General features: G+C 44.7%; 3 protein-coding genes and 1 long non-coding RNA gene across 4 annotated transcripts; all 4 read right to left on the reverse strand.

Moving 5' to 3' along the window:
* Window positions 1-1,091: 1,091 nt before the first annotated feature.
* LOC147027660 (uncharacterized) lies at window positions 1,092-7,406 on the reverse strand. The gene is made up of 3 exons (XR_015056894.1): window positions 4,287-7,406; window positions 4,063-4,177; window positions 1,092-2,205 (listed from the first exon to the last, which is right to left on the reverse strand). It is a non-coding gene; the product is annotated as an uncharacterized LOC147027660 (long non-coding RNA).
* Window positions 7,407-7,549: 143 nt separating this feature from the next.
* LOC147027661 (uncharacterized) lies at window positions 7,550-11,125 on the reverse strand. The gene is made up of 2 exons (XM_085876525.1): window positions 8,753-11,125; window positions 7,550-7,561 (listed from the first exon to the last, which is right to left on the reverse strand). Exons 1-2 carry the CDS (start codon window positions 10,352-10,354, stop codon window positions 7,550-7,552), a joined length of 1,614 nt encoding a protein of 537 aa, XP_085732651.1. The 5' UTR covers window positions 10,355-11,125.
* A 9-nt stretch (window positions 11,126-11,134) lies between these two features.
* LOC147027662 (uncharacterized) lies at window positions 11,135-13,320 on the reverse strand. Its single transcript, XM_085876526.1, has 2 exons — window positions 11,279-13,320; window positions 11,135-11,138 (listed from the first exon to the last, which is right to left on the reverse strand). Exons 1-2 carry the CDS (start codon window positions 13,030-13,032, stop codon window positions 11,135-11,137), a joined length of 1,758 nt encoding a protein of 585 aa, XP_085732652.1. The 5' UTR covers window positions 13,033-13,320.
* A 3,273-nt stretch (window positions 13,321-16,593) lies between these two features.
* On the reverse strand, window positions 16,594-17,787 carry LOC147027663 (uncharacterized). The gene has a single exon (XM_085876527.1). It carries the CDS (start codon window positions 17,704-17,706, stop codon window positions 16,594-16,596), a length of 1,113 nt encoding a protein of 370 aa, XP_085732653.1. The 5' UTR covers window positions 17,707-17,787.
* Window positions 17,788-21,180: the final 3,393 nt, after the last annotated feature.

Consider the following 21,180-nt stretch of genomic DNA (forward strand, 5'->3'; position numbering starts at 1 on the left):
CAAACATTAATTGTGACGTCATTCATGACGTCATAGCACCGTGTCTTGTCATTGGTCGACAGATAAATGGCCGTAACTTGGGAACCGCTCGTCCGATCGATATCAAACCTCAAAAAGGCACATCCGCGGGTCCCCGGCAATATTCCTGGCAAGTTTCAATGAGATCGGACCGGTGGTCATCGAGAAACTGCGGTCGTAGACAGACAGACAGACAGACACACAGAGATTGCTGGAATTATAGATAGATAGATATATCAGTTTGCTTGCAATGATGGCTGTTCATTTTATCCTGGCAGTGCCTTGTGCATGGTGATCTTTGAAAATTAACTGTTTTCTCTGAACACAATATTATAATGATAAAGAGAATGGTGATGGATCGCAGGCTGTCTTCTCTGGTTATACTTGGCTGAGATAAAATGAAGAGGAGTGAGCCAAAGCTACATTGTGCAGCAAGTGCAGGCTGAGAAGACGTCGAACCTGGCTGGGGAAGTTACCCTCAGGGCAGAATACTTGGCTCAGCAGCTCTGCACTACAAAAGGCAGGACCATTGTAATTCCACTTGACTCTCATTTGACAATCGTTCATCGTGGTTTCGCTTCAAAGCGCGTGATCAATGTAAAACGTTGAGTGGGTTTTTTGGCTCTTTGTAAAGGGATTTATGGTGATGGTGACGGCTTCAAAGTGCAGTCGACTCGATCTGTATTCGTGTACTCATGTTTTCTTAATTTATTAATTCGGTTATAATTCACTTCCTTTCGGAGAACAGTTTAGGATCTTCATTGAGAATGTTCAGGACATGAGGGAATGCTGGAAAAGTTTGTTTCAGCCCAAGATGTTTTGACTATCTCAACATGAGCTCAAAATCTGGACACACGTACGCACAATAACAGGCATAAAGATCGATAGGTAAATGATAGAAGATAGGCAATGGTTCAACCCTGCACTTAAAGGGCTATACTGACATATAATCACGAGTACAAATCATGTAACGAAAGACATTGTAACCCTATGTGTGCGAATTGCTGTGATTTATTTCTCCAAATGATGAATTTTTGTTGAAATGAAGGAATGCCTCCCACCACCAAGATCATTTTCACTTTCTGGCCAGTAACATCATATAATGGTGTATTGAAGTGGATTATAAGCAGCCATGTTGACATGTCTCCAATGATAATAACCATGAGTCCATTGTGTTTATCTAGTCCCATCAATACCCACAGGAATGTTGTTTCAAGTTTGATGCACATATTTGGCAATAAATATAAAATGAAGAAGTCGTCTTACTCGAATCAAGGGCTGGTGTTGATCCGCGTCGGCAGAGACGGAGAACAAGGGATGAAATAAACAGGTCGTCGATCGAGGAATGCGAACCCAAGTGTGAGAAGGCAGAAGAAGCTGAAATTTCAGGCTTAATCCTTTGTGGAAGCAAAGGAGAGAGACGAGAGATGAGGCGAGGATTGATTTAGGGAGGGAATGAGTCAGAGGTGCATGTGTCATAGAGGGGTCAGGGAGCACGTGGGGATAATAATGACCGATTGTGACAGGGAGTGTCAGGGTTCAGGGGTAAAGGTCAAGAGATATGGGACTCAGAGAAAGTGGGAAATAATAGGAACACAAACAACGATGCTCGTTTTCCTGAAAGTCGACGGTGCGTCACGGCTTGCCATTCTTTTTCGCGCAAATTACCATGCGGTGACACCATGTCATCGGCGTGCCGACGGGTACTTCCTCCAACACGCCGAGACGAACGTCCTGGTCGAGGCCTGCTTCTACCTCATCTTGCCAATGTATGGCCACGGAGATGGGAGTGTGATGGGCAACCGGTGTCGCGTTCTCACTGAGGATAAGACGTCGTGGCGGGCCGGTCATTCTCGGTAGTGGCTGGTGTGGGCACGTGTTGAATGTGCTCTGAGCATACATCCTGAGTAAGTGTGACTGGACGCGACGCTTCCCCACAAGACACAGACGCTCGCTTTCCTGTCGCTGATCCTGCTCACCAGATTCTCTCAGCGAGGGAGTCTCATGAGTGGAGGAGGCCGGTGGGCCGACCACGTGCCTCGTGGTTGCAGCAGGTTAACCATCATCTCAAGGAGATGGGGATGGGCCTGGCATCTGCCTGGGAGATGGCCAGACGGAGGCCCCTGGAATACCGGCAGAAAGTGGACGCAGCGACGCGCTGTTCTGGCACATGCTCCCATACCTGACCTGACAAACAACAAGTGAAATAGAAAACTCAATAAGTGAAATATAAACTCGACAAATAAACTAAAGCAACTTTTAAAAGTCATTCAAATAAAATAGAAATAAAAAATATAATCATTCTCACCTGCACATGCTCCCTGACCCCTGACCTCACTGACAAGCACACAGCTCCAACCCACTCCCACCTTGTATCAAGCTTCGTCCTTATCCATTCTCCTTTTTTCCCAAGGAGGGTTAATACCCAAAAAGTCGCTTGTCTTTTCTCCCAATGTTGGTTGGCATACTTCCCACATCGGTAACATACCCACGTCGGTTACCAAACACACTGCCCACGTTGGCTAACATACTTCCCACGTCGAATCACATACGTCCCACGGTAAGTTAGCATACATCCCACGGTAGGTTAGCATACGTCCCACTGTAGGTTAGCATACGTCCCACGGTAGGTTAGCATATGTCCCACGGTTGGTTAGCATATGTCCCATGGTAGGTTAGCAAATGTCCCACGGTAGGTTAGCATACGTCCAACGGTCGGATAGCTTACTTCCCACATCGGTTAGCATACGTCCCATGGTAGGTTAACATATGTCCCACGGTAGGTTAGCATATGTCCCACGGTCGGTTAGCATACTTCCCACGGTCGGTTGGCATACGTCCCGCCGTCGGTTAACATACTTCCCACGGTTGGATAGCATACTTCCCACAGTCGGTTGGCATACTTCCTGCGGTCGGTTAACATTTGTTCGCAAAGTGCGCTCGTCGCCCTGTCATTGGCCAAAATGGGCGCCAAGGCCATTGATTTGACCAGGGGGGGGGTGGGGGGGCGTGACGGCCGTCGCTGTGGACCACCCTCCAAACAAGCAGAGGAACATTATCCTGCGTGGGCTCCGCCCACGTACGTGCTGACACGCACTTTGGCAATGGCGTCGGTCAGAGTCAAAAAGGTGAGGGTGATGCTGGTGTTGTTGTAGTTGTTGTTGGTGGTGTAAAAATAAAAGAAAACCCTGACGATCAAAATAACTCCGCAGCGCATGAACATTTAATCACCCATTAGACACAGCCAGGGAGCCCTAACTATAAACACATACTTACCGATATAACTGTTCTATAGGGACTCTGAATGTTGAGTGCAGTAAGCTTCCAGATTCGTAACAGTATGTGCTCTACCGAGTGCCGTTCTAACTTCCACGTGTACCCCACCATGAAACAAACAAACAAACAAAAAACAATTTGAGGGGATGATGTCGTTAAGGGTTCGGGGAAGCGCGTGGAGCTCATGAGGAGGTGGCTCAGACCAGCTGCTTGACCTTCGACCCTGAAGCCATCAAGCCACAGATAACTCCACAACCCAACGGGTTGCTGAGCAACCACAGATGCCGTTTGAGAAATCCAGACATGACAGGGTCCCTGCGCCAAGGTTTGCATTACCTTTCTGGTGATCTATCCCCTCCCAGATGGCAGGAAATCGTGCTCTCGACTTCCCACCATCTACTTATTATGTTCGGCCGAGCAAAACTGCAAGTGGGATGCCAGCTATCTAGCGCAGCAAATCAATGGCGCACAACCTCTTGCCTATTTATTACATGCTATGTCAAACCATTGGTGGAAAGAGACAATTAAGGAAGTTGGAAACAGTTAATAATGATTTAGGAAAGGCACCTCTTTACAGGCACAAGTATTTGCAGAAGTAATACAGTGTTACACGTCAGGTATTGGAATAGCTTCCAGCTACCCAGCAAGACAGTCAATACACATGATTAGATATGTGTCACCACCAGATGGTGGAAGAGGATCGACTAAATCAATGTACACATGATCAAAACGAGCATAAGGAGATACAAAGTTACCGAATCGTTTTACCGTGTGATGATGTATTTTTGCTCATTAACACCGTAGACGAGCTCTGGACCAGTTTCCCACATTGTGGTTCATTCCACACCGGCCAAAATGTTGCATCTCAAGGTGCTGCGTCACTCTGATACAAAGGTGAGATGGATTGTACAAAGCATTAAATACAGCAAGTCTGAACTCAAGAGGAACATATGGATAAGAGGTGTCAGTGGATAGGTCACAAACAATAGTACCTTCAGAAATAGGGAGAGGCACTTCCCTAGACTTGAGCGATGTGGACCTGGCTCCAAGATGCTGCAGTTCCTCAGCCCCCCGCTACGCCTTGGAGAGCCTGTTGAAATGGATGGAGGTTGTTGATATTGAAATGTTGTGTCAAGGGTGGTGATATCGAGCTGTGAGAGAGCATCAGGTACAGTATTCTCCTTACCGCTCAGATGACACATGTCGGTGGTAAATTGAGAAATGTGGTCAAGGTGTCGGACCTCTCTTGGTGAATAGCAATCAGGTTTTGCCTGAAAAGCATGTGCTAACGACTTCTGCTCAGTGTAAACATAGAACTGCCGACCCTCAAGTGCATGATGAAAATTGCGCATTGCGAGGTAAACCACCAGCAACGCATGACTGAAGGTGTTGCATCTTGTCTCTGCTGGATGCAACCTTTTGGAAAAGAAGGAAATGGGATCCCAATTTCCTTCCACATGCTGTTGGAATACTCCATCCACTGCCACATCTGATGTGTCCACCATGATACATAGTGGTGCATCTGATTTGGGATGGACAAGAATCTTGTCCTCTGTTTGCGAAGACTTCACTGCAGTAAAAGCAGCAGCACATTCGGCAGTAAAACCAAAAGTCTTTTTGGCTCCTTCCTATGCCTTGTGAGGAAGTCAGTTCGTGAATGAAGAGTGTATGCACAGTTTGGGATGAATCTCCTCTAGAAATTCACCATGGTCAGAAACCCCCATAGCTTACACACCGATGATGGCTGCAAGTAGTCCTTGATCGCCTTGACCTTGTCAGCCAGTGGATGGATTCCATGCTCATCGATCAAGTGCTCCAAAAACTGGAATGAGGGCACCCCAAACTGACATTTGGCAGGCTTTATGATGACGCCATACTGTGAGAAGCAAGCAAATACGAGCTGCAAATTCTATTCATGCTTCTTCATCATCCCGCTGGCTATGAGCAGATCATTAAGGTAAGCATAGACAAAAGGCAATCCCCAGATGACTACATCGATGAAGCGCTGAAAATATTGTGCTGCATTGCATGAACAAGTTGACTCTGGTGATCCAAGGAAAAGGTGGGGACATCTTTGAAGTTACAGCGAAGATCAAAGGCTTCAAACTGAAAATTGATTTGTGGAAAGGTCATGCCGAGGAGAAGAACTTTGCTGACTTCATCAACCTAGACAACTTCCTGAAACAGAATGAGTGGGAAGAAAGAGATCCTACTTTGGAAGAGAAGATGAAGGACCTCGTTCTCCTACATCTCGAGGAGTTGGGGCAAAACCTAACACTGTACTTTCCAGAAAATTAGGCCGAATCACTGAAGGAAATGACGTGGATCGTGAATCCTTTTGTGTTCAAGCACATGAAAAGGGATCAACTGGGACAACTCACAGATTCATTGCTTAATTTGCATACGGATTTCATGCATAGATATTCCTTCACTGCATTTGACTGCTACGGGGACTTCTGGGTATCTCTGATTCAATTTCCTGAATACTGGCCCCTGGCAGAGAAAGCCATGTCAATCCTTGTTTGCATCACCACCACATACATTTCAGAGAAGGGATTCTCAGCATTCGTCAAGATCAAAACGAGAAAGCAAAATTATTTCCTGGACCTTGATCCTCTGAAGCGGGGTGCCCTGGAAACATCCATGTCACTCCTTGCCATTGTGCCATCACGGACCAAATGCAGGAGCAGAGAAGACATTAGGATTGGTTGTACAATTTAGATATAGGCATATTGTTAGGAAAGGATGCAAGATTCTATGGGGTAGGTCAGAGAATTGCCTTGCATATTATCATTCACGTGTGTCATTCGAAGTGAAGACATGAAAATGATGATGACTACATGCGTAAGCCTATTTGGTTGATTGTATCTTGTTCTGGAATAACATTGTGTTCATAAGTATGAAAATAAAGGTTCCGGTATAATCCTCATTTCATCATCAAAAAGACAGAGTATTTCCTACTATTTCGTTTTCAAATCGCTATGATTCAATCCATTGCTTTACGATGGGGTGACTGAGTTTTTGGAACCACTTAGTTTGGGTGAATGACGTTGGAGAAGGTGCTAGCACACAGGGATCTACCAAAGTGTGGCTCAAATGTGCACTGGAGGGGGTCAGGAAGTTTCAAACTAAACAACCTGAAACAAGCCAACATGGTATGTAGAAAGCATATACTGCACCTTGTGTCTACATTTAAGATTTCAAAGCTGCATGTGCAAGACAATATTTTAACTCAAAATATAGCCTGGTGTTGGCTTAGTGGTTAGGGTGGTGGCTTGGGATCCAAGGGTCCTGAGTGGGTCCTGAGTTCAAGCCCCGTTGGCCGCTGAAATAAAATGAAATAAAATACACCAGGAGGTTGACTCAGCCTGTCATCCTTCCGAGGTCGGAAAAATGAGTCCCAGTGTACTGGTAAGGGGGGACACCGCGTCCCAACCAATGATGCAACCAACAGCCACAGGCTGCACTCAATAGAGAGACAAATTCAAAATATGCATCATCTAAACCTGGTGGGAAAAGAAAGAGAGTGTACTGCTTTTCCCAAAATGGTACTTGTACGTGGCTCAATTTTTATTTTTAATCGGAGTAATTATCAAATTAAAAATATTGAACCAAGACGGAATATTTTATTAGGTACGAAAGGAGTGGGATTCTCAAACTTCCACGACTTTTGCATATGTCATGTTTGGATGGCCGAACAGAGTGCTTACTTTCTCAGTCCAATATGGCAAGATTGATAAATCAATGGAGCATGTGTTTTTAATTGTATAGTGATCTTTGGTTCATAGTGAAGCTTACACATGTCACATGCAGGACAAAGAAATTATGAGATGTCATTTTACTCTTACATGAATTAAAAGGACATTGAGGACACAATGGACAAACATAAATGGTATTTGGGATTTGAACCCTGGGATCCCTGGAGCACAAGCCAGGGATTCTGATGAGAACACGAAGAGGACAACCCATTTTCCCCTCATTTGTGCTTGTGACGTGTCACAAGTCCACAAGACCTCCGCATTGCTGTTGCTGTTGTTGAGGTCGGTTTTTGAAATGTGCACCCATTGGTTGGACACATGTCAGACCACACCCACATTTGTCACTGGACTCCACCCACCATGGCACCCAGCCAAAATTATATGGCCGCCATCTTGGTTTTCTGGTGGGCCAAACACATTAGGCCTGTCGGCCTCTGCTGACTATCCACTGCCTGGGTTTTTTTTGTCACAAGTTGTGACCACAGTGTTTTTCTTTCTCACTTGTTTTTCTTTCCAGGAGCAAGGTTCATGGAAGAGCAAGGTATGATGAACAGTGCGACAAACATCAAAGGAATGAACAAACAGGAGAAGATGAAATGGAGGAGAGGAAATTGAAACTAGTAGGTAAGATGGTTGAGTTAGGAAAGGTTGATGAGGTTATTGGAGGTGACAGAATTGTAGATGACAAGAAATAGTGGTACATTGCTTGTAGTCCAGCAGATATGTGAAAAAAATGTGTCTTTAGTGATACAAGCATGAAATTTGGCACACTGCTTGGGCAGTATCTTACAAAGATTTTTGGATATAGGGACATTCCAGATTCTTCCCAGAGCCAAAATGGCGGCCATTTTACAAAATAGCCGATTTTGTGTTGTACAAGGAGGATACATGTGGATACAACTATATTTAAGAAGCATACCAGTGGTTTTATTTAACTAAATATAGATTCTAGAAAATAAGAAATAGCAAATAAAGGTGACAAAGCGTGAATAAACCATTTATTTGGTCATTTGTTGGTGCATTTTTGCACTTTTGGATGGTTTTCTACAACAAACTCTTCAAAAAACTGTTATCAAGCACCATGGAATGACTGTTGTTCATTTAACACTCTTGAACTCAGAGGAAGTGCTTCTGTTTGATCCTAACATCAACTTACAAAGTCAAAATTATACAGTGGAACCTCTAGATCCAGGTAACAGAGTCTACTATGATGCATGGATACATGTGTACATGTTACATAATTATCATCTGTGATCTCTCTTGTCCCAGTTCTACTCTCTTGTACACTCCCCACCACAGTGACATAGAGCTGTGCACTGGAGTGCAGCCTTGACACACTTGCACTGTCCTCTGCATCCCTTTTTGCAGCCACACCGTAGTAGTTGCCGACATGCCTCAGTTGCCTCTGGGAGGATTGTCCAGTATATGTCCCAGCCATTATCGCTGTGAACCCACCCCCAGTCACTGGGCGATGGGAGCTCTGGTGTGGACACCATCATCTGGCCCCAACAGTAGCCGGCTTGGCAGGTAGCTCTCTTGATGTGCTGTTTCAGGGCTTCACGAGTTGGTGGGAGAGCATCTATTGATCTGCCATTCTGGGTGAACAGATGCTTGCGACACTCATTGACATGTTCCTGGCTACTGGTGCGATCATAGAGCACAACAACAAAATGCTCCAGTGCATCCATGTGGTCATCTACAGCTGAAGGAGTTGGCGTGGCAGCCAAGGCACAGAATGCTGCAGTGACATCAGTGACCTCATCACAGGCTTTCCAGGTTTCCCATGCTTTTTTCTTCCCCCTGCCTCCGAAGCTTGAAAAGGTGTCGCATCCAGTGAGGGCATGGAAGAATGGCAAACCTCGACACTTGTTAGGTCCCAGTGCCACAGACATCTCGTGAGCTGCCAAGAACCTGAAGTTCTTTCCTGTGCCAAAAGCAACCCAGAGCTCATCAATGTCCAGACGTTCAGCTGCTGTCACCGCAAGGACCACGACATCAGTGTCTACTGTATGGATCAACACTTTGCTGTATCCCTGCCTCACAGCATCTTCAGCATAGAGTAGCATTCTTGTGTCAGCCTCTTCATGGCTACAAGGGGCAAGACCAGCAACATCTCGGGCCTGCGTACAAACCACATCTTTGTGGTGGGTGCTGATGACTTGTTTGTCTGTGTCTGTTGTTGCTACTCTGGTGGCTAGGAAGTCAAACAACTCCATCTTGTTCTCATCTGTGCGAAGAAAGGTCTGCCAGTTTCCAGGAATGGAACTAGATGGCTCGACTCGTCTCCTGATGCCTTTGCCTCGCTTCTTCCTAGTGTCTGCCTTCAAACTGTCTGTGAGGTATTCATCCCAGACAATATCCATCCTGCTCGTATGCTGCAGCTGAGATGTGATGTATGGCAAGAATACTTCTGATGCATACTCGTTGAAGGTCTTTGCTGTGCCAGGTGGCAGCATACTGACGATCGCTGCACCATCAAGGATGATGACTTCAACTGCTGGACTAGCAGCAGCAGCATTCTCCTGTGGAGGGACCAGATCTTCTAAGCAGCCAACCAGATCAGACTTTGTTCCAAGTCTCATCTTGCCCATGTGTGACAGTGCAGGGGGACATGCTTGGTTCTCATGTGCGAAGAACTCATCAAGATCATCACGTATCTGGGACGCAATGAACAACCTGGAGAACAGGGAGCAGTCGTTCTTCAGAGATGAAACCTGCAGCTGTGCTCTTGACTTCTCTCTGAGTGGAGGTCGGCTGAAGAGAGGGAGGTTGTTTCTCTTGATTGGGTCGGTGATGGGCTTTGTCTGATTGATAAGTCTCTCATGGACATAGGAGTCATGTGGTTCTTGTCCCAGCTTCTCGATCTGGCGTACAGTATTGATAACTGCTGGGTCTGCCAGGTCTCTGCTGTCGAGCACCAGGAGATTCTTGCTGTCATCACAAAATGGGTTGCCCATCTCCCCCATGACTTGAGTGAGTGAACGCACATCTCTAGCAAAGGCTACCTGTGTGTGCTTGGTCTGCTTGTGGTGTTTGTGAACAGCCTTCTTGGTCTCTGATGTGGCCTGGAACTCAGCGATCACTCTGGCCATCTCTGGACCAGACACCATCCAGCGGCGTAATGCAGCGAGATTCTCTGTCAGGCCTACAGCTCCTCCGTCACCCTTAACTAATGCGTTATTCTGCTCGTGGGCTTGGTCGATGGCCATCGCAGAAAACGCATGAGTGGTCTTCTTTACTGTGAAGTTGCCGGCAAGAAACTGCGTGTATACACTTGCATGTTTGGTCGCCAGTGTCACCATGTCGCGCAGGTGAACTGGTATCCACCTGGCGTAGTTGGTATGACCCAAGGCGAAGAACCAGGGGACAATCTTGCTCAGGGCATCAATGTATAGCAGGAAATCCCCTTCACGGACCGATCTGATGTAGATTAGGACAGTGAGTTCCAACTGTAGAATGATCCACCAGAAGTGGAACTGCGGACTGGCTTGCACACGTTCAGCACACCAGTCTTCTAGATCCTGTCCCTCATCTGCTCCTTGGCTGAAGGCTTTCTGTAGGAGAAGATAGAGGCTACTGGCTGTGACCTGGTGAGCTCACCGAGTGCGTGTAACATGGGCAGCCTTCAGGAAGGAATCAGCAGTACCAGTTGTAGCAACTCCTGCCTGCACCAGAGCTCCTGTCCACCCACTGCAATCCAGAAGATCACCCAGAGTTTTCAGTGCAGCCATCTCAATGTGGAGTCCACCAAATAGGATGACGAAGTGATCTTCTCCATGTGTTTCTGGCCACCTCCACTGGATCTGCTTGGCGAGTGCGTACAGTGGCTGATCGACTGTGAGGACTGGGATCTGACCAGGGTTCAGAATCTCAACTGCTGTCTTGATGACGTCCATGGAGTGACGAATCAACGCCACGGACTTGGCCTGGTCGTAGAAGAGAGGCAGCAATGAGGTGAGGGTCACGCCACACTCTGGTTCCTCTGGAATGGACTGCTTGCTGGCATGATATGCAGCCCATGACACAGTCTCGTCTCCCTGTAGTGGTGTGTCTGATGCTACACTAACTGCCATCTGCTCTCGTCACCTGTCAAAATGACAAGAACTCATCAACACAATTAACAAGAGACAGGACCTCAGCACCACACACAGTTAACAAGAGATTGAGGGACATTTATGAATACAGAATATGTACAACTTTCAGATGATATATTTTCTGTGGCGTACCTGTATTCCACCTGCATTGCTTGAGGGATCAGTTGGCAGTCACTTCTGTTGGGACCAGCCGACTTGGGCATAGGTGGTTCACGTTTACCGAGAACCACAAGAGGTACAGTGGTGTATGACTCTGGCAGGTGTGCAGTGGTTGCTGTTGTAGTAACATCATCTGAGACTACTACCCGCAGCCGTTGAACTCCACGCACTTCACTATTCGGGTGCTGGAACAGCGAGATGCCAGTGCCATGGAACGAGTCTTGAGCACTAGTTGAGCTGGGATTGTGGTCGATGTTATCCACTGCGCCAGTCGTGAACAGACCACTCTTCAGTTCAGGTGGGCAAACTGCACCCTCCTGCTGGAAGAAGTGGCAGATACTGTTCCCCAAGTCCGTGGAGATGCTCAGCACCCTATCATAGGAGACAGAGAGACCCAAGTGGAACAGAGTGTCAACCAGGTCTCGTTTGCGAGTCTTTGTGTGCATCAGCATTCCCAGGTACACAGGCACGGGGGTCTCCCGATTGTGGCCGTGCTTGGTAGACTCAATACTCGTACTTTGTCGGCGGCGTGCGTAGCTGTTGAACATGAGGAGATGTGAGATTGGAAGAGTGGGTGTTGATACAGATGAGTGGCTTGACTGCTCTTGGATCGTGGGACCATTCAGGATCATAGCAACTAGTCCCACGAGAGAATTTGGCATGGATTGTTCTTGGCAGAGGGCGTCAAATGAACCACTAAAGGCCGTCTTCATCTTCAACATGTCTCTTCGGACTATGTTCGCGGCTCTAGCAAGATGAACACCATCACTATCAGCATCGTGTTCACAGGCCTTGTGAAGGGCTGATCCGATGTCCTCGTTGAAAGCTAGCAGAACATCTCGGCCAGGCTTGTGCTCCTCCATGTCCAGAAAATATGTCATGATCCGGTGCTTGAGTTTGGTCGAGTGAACACGTCCAGTCAAGACTGTTCCAAGCTGTTTCAGCCGGTTGTTATACAGACTTGTTAGGTCTGCCAGCTTGAACACTGGTGCCACAAGAGCATCCATGCGGGCATCATCGATGTAGGACACCAGTTCTCCGAGAGCTATGCCATGATTGATATCATCCTGGTCATCCAAGGTTCTCTTTGTGTCCCTTGCTTTGTTTTTGAGGGAAACCAGAGACTTCACATGGTACAGGGCATCTTGCGCCATCATATCTCCAGCACTCAGTTTAGCAATAAGTGGCTTGTCTTCTAGTTTCAGAGCACATTTCCTGACTCGTCTGTCCAGGTCAAAGGTAGAAGCTTTGCGCAAAGACTCATTACCTGCTGGCTTGTCACAAAAGAAACACGTTTCGAGCAGTGACTCTGTGCGGTCCACACTCTGACGGGTATACTTTCGTGTCACGCCTTCGGTATCCCCAATGGTTGTTTTCCTCTTCTCTGCCCGAATCAATTGAGTATTGTTGCATTGTAGTCTGCACGAATCATGCCACTTAGCCCTGTGGTGCTGGAAGGTGGACTCAGTACCCTCACCATCGTCCAAGCGGGACATGTCGAGAGATTTTGGCAAGCAGTCGATCTCACTGAACCTGAGGAGGTTGTCTGCCAGAGTCTGGTATCCAGACCCTCCTGTGCTTCGCTTGGAGTCAGCTGGATAATGAAGAGGCTCAGTGGTGTCCATCTGACACAGCACACATTGGTTCCAGTCTGTCTGGTTAATTGATGTAACAGATGTACTTGGCCCTCGCTGCTGGGGGTCTAATAGTTTGAAATGCTTGGCCATTGTCTTGAACCACCACCAATCAGTCACTGTAAAATTGGGAAGAACCACCACCAAGCAGGGGATTAGTCTTTGGGTACACTACAGTGGAGTTATCACCTGAAAACAGAATAGCAGAGTTAAAATGTTTTCAACTACGAACCCCAGCCCAGAGGAGATGCATATATACACAATGGCGATCTTGGGTGATTGTCACTCGATGTCCCCAATAGGCCACCATACATTATTTCTTTGCGCTGGACAGGACCATGTTAAACCCAAATCAATATGAACACACCATTGTAGTTTGAACATTTCTATTATGCATTCATGAAAATTAATACAGTGAGTACATCAATATCGATTTCGCAAATTTATGCATTTAATCGCGACATTGCCAGCTACCAGTATGTAATTAATAATGGAAATATTCATGGAGTCTAAGTTCCTTTCACCAAATTTGATTTTTGATCTATTTATATTTCCAGAAACAATATTCAGGTAACATTCACATGCATGATCATATTGCAGAGCTCTTGTTCCAGCCATGCATTATTGCGATGGTAAACTGTTATCTGTGTCCCTCATAGACCACCGTAGATGCATTTTTTAGTCAAATATAAAGTAGATAATGAAGCATGTGCATACTAGTTGATAATAATCATATTATACTCACCACATTGTGTTTTGCACCAAGCACATATGACTTTGCTGACCTTGTAGGCAGAATTTGTTATTCGTGGCAGCCATTTTGTAAAATGGCCACCATTTTGACCCGAGGGGTGATCTGGAATGTCCCTAAATCCAAAATGTTTCCTAAGGGTATGCTATAACTGTGTACCAAATTTCATGCTTGTATCATCAAAGGCACAAAACTACCAAAATATTTCACATATCTGCCGGACTATTGCTTTAAGTACTGGAGGGTAGAGTGAGACAGAACAGACTCTGGAAGGTGTTTCAAATAGATGGGAGAAGCAACATCAGACGCACCTCCTGACTGTTATGGTGAGCATTGCCACGGATTATCGCCATCGCCATGGACAAAGACATATATGCGACAAAGATTGATTATATGCGACAAAGATTACATGTGACAAAGACATATCGACAAAGACAAAGTCTGATGTATAAACGACGAATGTGGTCATCATTGGTTGGATATTTATCGGTATACCATCCTGATGAGGGCAAATAAGCCCGAAATCCAGATCGGTGGTTCCGTTTGTTGTTAAACTGATGATGACCATATAATCTTTCTCCCTTTGACAGAGTCACCGGGCCGAGGCCTCTGTGTTGGAGGCGACGCTTTGGTGTGGACTGTGTCCAATGGGGATCAGTGGAGTGCTCGTCACACTCCTTATGTTTTGATATATATATATATATATATATATATATATATATATATATATATATATATATATATATATATGTATATATACAGTAGACTAGGCGTAAGTCGGCAGCGTGTAACTCGTCACTTCGCCTAAGTCGGCAGCGTCAAAAAGTCCCGAATTTATCTCATGTCAAATCCCTTTGAATAAAGGGTCATCCCTCTGTAAGTCGTCATCTCTAAGTCGTCACTTTGTCTAAGTCGTCAGATGTTGTCCGTTCCCGCGTAATGGAAACTCAAGTAAATTACCACTCCTAACTCGTCACACGGAACTGCTGCCTCGTGAGAATCCCGATTTCATGGAATCATGATGCTCGCTCATTGGTGTACACCGCCAGTGATAGGCTATTTATAACTGCGTACACACGTTGATCGCACTGCAGGCAGGACAATGGTGACTAAGCGTTAGCTTACAACTAAAACCTACCAAGAAAAATACGACATTATCCAGTTTTGCGAGGCAAACCCACTGATGAAGAAAACAGCCATAGCTGAGAAGTTGGACATCAAATGGCAGACATTGAACGATATCTTGAAGAATAAGGGCACGATGTTTGGACAAGTGGAGAAGATCACGAGGCCGGTGGGAAGTGTGAAACGCGTGAAATGTGTGTCCTTTGAAGATGCCGATGACGCGCTCATCATCTGGTTTCCGCAAATGTCGGCTCAGCCAAATATTCGGTTGGACGGTGAAATGTTGCTGCTGAAGGCACGTAAATTCGCTGCGGACCTCGGGCATGATGATGCCGAGACCTTGCCGATGCAGACAGATTCAAAGTGAGGTGGAGAATTGGTAAGGTCAAGAGGTGCGGCGAATCAGGCAGCGTGGATTCGCTGATACTGTCTGGATGTGATGCGCCGATACTGTCTTTTGGTGGAGGATTGCCCAGACAACATCATGGAATACAATGAACGGTTTGAGTCCTTTCTCATGTACCAGATGCCCAAGAGTTTGAGGCAGTCAAACATAACGGATTACTTCGCGAAGGAGTGAAGGATCAATCGAGCTTCGTGTTGAAGTCCGATCATGGTTTTATATTGGCTTGTTTTGTACATTACCGCACTCACTCACAAATAGGCATTGAGTGGTAATCATCACCACGATGACTGTGTGTCATGTAATTTGTCACCATACCATCACCGATGGTATATGAGTTGTCTTACAGTTGTTCATTATCTTTACTTTCGATAAACTGATTCATGAATTCCATCTTTGCTTGATCACTTTCCAACTCACCAATGAACCCCCACCTATGCCCCGAGGATTGTGTTTTCCTTTTGGTACAATAGCCGGCTCTCACACATACGTGTCCAGGCCACGCGAGACTTCATCCTTCACCCCACAGTCATCATGAATGTTTGCATATGCGTAAGTCGTCACATTTCTAAGTCGTCACTTTTTTCTCGATCCCGATGATGACTTACGCCTAGTCTACATATATATATATATATATATATATATATATATATATATATATATATATATATATATATATATATATATGCCATGGGCCAGATATGGTCTACGTGCACCCCCCCACAACCCTTCGACCCCATATTTTTTCTGAAGCCTTAGGTTCCCCTGAGCATGAATTCAACCGGTAACAATGAATAAACTGGGACTCGCTATCCATTTTCCAACCATATCTGACGGTACTCTCAAAATGTCAACTTTTCCTCAGTTTCGCACGTAAAAAATCCCCTGACTGATAAGATCTCTGAAGTTGCCCAATAAGCATTAATATTAACAAATTATATATCAAATGAAAGATTATCACATGCAGATTTTCAAAATAGAGTCACCTGTCAAATTTAATAGAGTTATGTTTGTCCCAAGAAGTGATGAAGAGGAGTACCTCACCTTTCCTTTTGACAACTCAGATATCTGAAATAATAACGTATATTCATGCTCATTTTACCTGACACAAAGAAATAAATATTTCTGTGATATCACAAATTTTACTACCTTTCTATTGATACCAAAATTGTCCCACACCAACGAAAGATGTACCAGGTATTACATCTTAAACATAAGTACATCACTGTTGCAACACCCAACATGTAGTCATCGGTAAGATGTAAGACTGAGAAAATATTCTTTACTTCACATAAAGAATATAAATTATAAGTTTATTTAAGAAATACAATTGAAACTTATTATGTCATGTCCACAAAATGTCATTGTGCATGGATTACACATAATATTCATTATCGCTGTCGTCATCACTCTCCAATGACTGCTCTATATCATGAAATGCATCCATATCTGAATCCTCATCAGAGTCAGTGTCGTCAGGTGTGACTTCAGCAATGTCAGCCAGTTGCCGTGGGAGGACATCTCCTTCATACCATAGAGGATCAAGGTTACCATCCTTTTCCTCCCAACCATGTCCCTGACTGGCCTTCGGAATCTGTGGTTGTGGAATATGCGCGGTCTTCCAAATCCGTACTTGGTGGTTTACTCTCTGAATGTGCTGGGTAAGAGCTTGCTTACAAGGTGGTGAGTTAGCCATATCCACATTCCCTGAAGGCACAAGACGACTTTGCCTGGCACAGAGCTCGTTTATATGAATGAGTAGCAGATCATCAACTTTTGACACCTTTGACGCTCTACCGTTCATGGCACACGTGAAGCTGTCCAACTCATCAATGAGCTCATCAGGAATATCCCAAGCATCGTCCAGTTTCTCCAGAGTAGAGATATGTTTTGGAAAGCGCAGAAGAGTTTTCACAGGTTTAAGTTTGCCAATTCCTCGGAAAGCACTAGTGGTGTCACAGCCACTATAAGCATGGAGTGCCATGAGAGCTGTGCACTTTTCCTGGCCAAAATCTGCAGCTAGTTCACTGACATTTACCATCCTCTGCTTGTTGCCTTTGCCTGTGTCAAACAGGACAGTTGTACCATGAACAGAGGCAGCATAGTGTAATAGGATGAAAAATACATCTGAGTCTGGACTTTTCACTCGGACAAATTGATAGTTTCTGAGTCTCGCATATTGAACATACAGTATCATACGGGAGTCAGTTTCTTCCTGGGTTGATTTCAGCAGTGGTAGCTCCTCTGTAATTGTTGTTTGGCCATCAGCAGATGTGAGCAAATATGCGATGCCCTCACATACAAACATCACTCGCCTTCCATGCAACCTTGATGCATAGTTATCACCACTCCAGAGCCTAAGCAGAAGTTTGATGAGCTGTATCTTGTTCTCATCATTTGACAGGAACAATTTCCAATCAGGTGGTCTCTTCGTGGCTTCACCTGTAAGTAAAAGCTTTTCTCCACAGCCCCGACGTCGCCTCTCCATCGACTTCACTGAATCAGGCAAATATTGATCAGTGCTAAATACCACATCTCCTGTTTTTCCAATGATGTCAAACACTTTGTAAGAAATCTGAATAAATTACTTGGTATTTCTTTCTGGTAATAGAAGCAAGCATTGCCATCATACAGAGTCAATGTTTCATTGGTTGGTGGTACATCAGCATCATTACAATCCTTGATCAGGTTTTTACATGCCTTTGCTTTGTCAGTCTAAGCAAGATATCCATCAGCTGTAGCGATGCTGTATGGTACGGGAGTTAATGGATATGTCAACCGTTCTTTCATATCGACTTGTAAGCCCTGGTTTTGTGGCTTTACAAAGAGTTGAAAGGCTACATTACCCTGTTGCTTGTACTGCATGACCTTATTCTTGGTTGTCTTCATCTTAGATACCTTGTTCATGTCACTCAGAGTTTTGAGGTTCAGTCTCTTCACAGGCTCAAATAAATCTTTACTATTCTTCAGTTGAGCTTCAATAAATTCATCCCGTGCTTTTTCACCAACAGCGTCAGCCTTTAGAACATCGTCTGAAACAGCATCAGATGCTGCACTTCCTGATGAGAGTATCAACAATTGATCATTTTTGTCTCTATATTGAAAGGATTAAGAAAACTTCCAATGGCATCTTTGGCCCTTTTCACAAACTTCTCTCCTTTTGTGACCTCTGTCGGACGTGTATCACGATGCTTTGTTCCGTCTCCACTGTCCAACATGTGAGCCATTCTAAGTGCAGCATCAACATAAAGAGACCTTGCATGTGTTGTCCTAACCCATCTCTGGTAGGCCTGGTAGTTGGTTGAGTAGTCCAGATGTACCTGCTGCACTGGTTCTAGCACCACCATGTGACTTGGCGTGCCTCATGAAGGTCTCCTCCATGGTTTTATCTACTGCACAACGATTGCCGGGGATAAAAGAGTGTGCGACACTGATAGCTCATCTCTTGATCAGTGATAATAATGCCCCTGTGTGTGAGTTGTCTATATTAGCCATGAACACAGTGAAATATGTCAAATACCTTGCATAGTTCTGTCCACCGAAACTGAAGAAGAGAGACGTCATGCGACTGATGGATGCAGCATACAAAAGAAAGTTGTTTGTCTTTACGGCTTCAAGGTGTGATAGAATTAAACAGGCATGGTCCATGTATGACAACCACAGCTGGGCAGTCTTCCCCAAACGTCCATTTGCGACTCCTTTTTCGAATTCTGCATACTGCTCTATGAATTGGACAATGGAATTGTCCATCAAGACAGCATTCAAAGTATCTTGGCTGTGGGAATCTACTAGGGCACGTAGCTTATCTGATGATTCATCAGAGAAAGACGAGAACAGATCATCAGTGCTTTTATCTTTGAGGTACTCCTCTATGAGCAATCTTTCAAGACATTCCAACATAATCTTGTGACAATGTAGAGCTCTGTCATCGTGCTTCCCGGACATCACACCACCCAAAGATCCTCCACTGATTAGTCCTGCTTCTAGGAGACCATCTGCTAACCCAGACCAGCCATCTTTTTGGCAATCATCTTCATATAAGAGCATACGAGGTGGGATGTGCCAATTAGAATTATGTGGCTCTCATACTTGCCTGGTGAGTTCCACACTAATGGGTAGGCCTTCATGCAAACTCCCAAGTCAAATGTAGTAATGATACAAGGCTGTCCAACTTCTCTGGTGGCCTCTTCAGCAGCACGCAAGCATTCTTGTACAGTTTTGTACTCCGTTATGGGATGGTTAATGACTGGAATGTGGATATGGCTCACTTACCACCTTGGAAGCGAGCTCTGACCCAGCACATTCTGAGAGTAAACCACCAAGTACGGATTTGGAAGACCGTGTATATTCCACAACCACAGATTCCGAAGGCCAGTCAGGGACATGGTTGGGAGGAAAAGGATGGTAACCTTGATCCTCTATGGTATTAAGATGTCCTTCCACGGCAACTGGCTGACATTGTTGAAGTCATACCTGACGACACTGACACTGATGAGGATTCAGATATGGATGCATTTGATGATATAGAGCAGGCATTGGAGAGTAATGACGACGGCGATAATGAATAGTATGCGTAATCCATGCACAATGACATTTTGTGGACATGACATAATAAGTTTCAATTGTTTTTCTTAAATAAACTTATGATTTATATTCTTTATGTGAAGTAAGGAATATTTTCTCAGTCTTACATATTTCTGGTGACTACATGTTGGGTGTTGCAACAGTGATGAACTTATGTTTAAGATGTAATACCTGGTACATCGTTCGTTGGTGTGGGACAATTTTGGTATCAATAGAAAGGTAGTAAAATTTGTGATATCACAGAAATATTTATTTATTTGTGTCAGGTAAAATGAGCATGAATATATATGTTATTATTTCAGATATCTGAGTTGAATCTGAGTTGTCAAAAGGAAAATCGAGGTACTTCTCTCCATCACTTCTTGGGACAAACATAACGCTATTAAATTTGACACATGACTCTATTTTGAAAATCTGCATGTGAATATCTTTCATTTGATGTATAATTTGTTAATATTAATGCTTATTGGGCAACTACAGAGATCTTATCAGTCAGGGGATTTTTACGTGTGAAACTGAGGAAAAGTTGACATTTTGAGAGTACCGTCAGATATGGTTGGAAAATGGATAGTAAGTCCCAGTTTATTCACTGTTACCAGATGAATTCATGCTCAGGGGACCCTAAGGCTTTAGAAAAATATGGGGTCGAAGGGTTGTTGGGGGGGGGGTGCACGTGGACCATATCTGGCCCATGGCCTGATATATATATATATATATATATATATATATATATATATATATATATATATATATATATATATATACATATATATATATATATATATATTTATATATTGTGCATGGTACTAAAAAACGCATGATATTTTAGTTGGCCAAGTTTTGTGTTTCCAGGATGGTTTCCACATGGCCAACGGTCCTGCAGATCCCACCCAGTCTGTAAAGACTATAGACCTGCACCTTTTCAACAGATCCATCTTTTGTGAACAACCAACCAGCCAATGCATGTTATTTGAGGTTTTATGCTGTGCCAAACATCCCTCCTTAAAAGATGCCAGTGAAAACCCACAGCGCCAAGTGGAGCATTTGTTCACAGAAAAGGAACAGTTGGAACAGTACTGAGCGGAACTTATCACAATCTTACAAAAAGCAGCTCAAATTCATCACCATCTATAAAAGACAGCTTGGAACATAAACGGCCAGAAACATTTCAACAGGTCGGGTGCATTTAGTGTTCTGTTCCCATCTGAAACAATAACTCAGGATGCAGGGAACCCTTTTAGTTAAATCCCATGGACCGTGTATAGTTGTCCATTGTCCCATGCTGTCCCTGTAATTCATAATAACGTAAACAGATATCCACTGATGTCTTTATCATGCTTGTGATATGTGAGCAAGCTCCACCATGAACCTAACATCG

The sequence above is a fragment of the Eptatretus burgeri genome, chromosome 4, assembly GCF_056783735.1.
Source record: "Eptatretus burgeri isolate ZD-2024b chromosome 4, Ebu_testis_v1, whole genome shotgun sequence".
Classification (NCBI taxonomy): domain Eukaryota; kingdom Metazoa; phylum Chordata; class Myxini; order Myxiniformes; family Myxinidae; genus Eptatretus; species Eptatretus burgeri.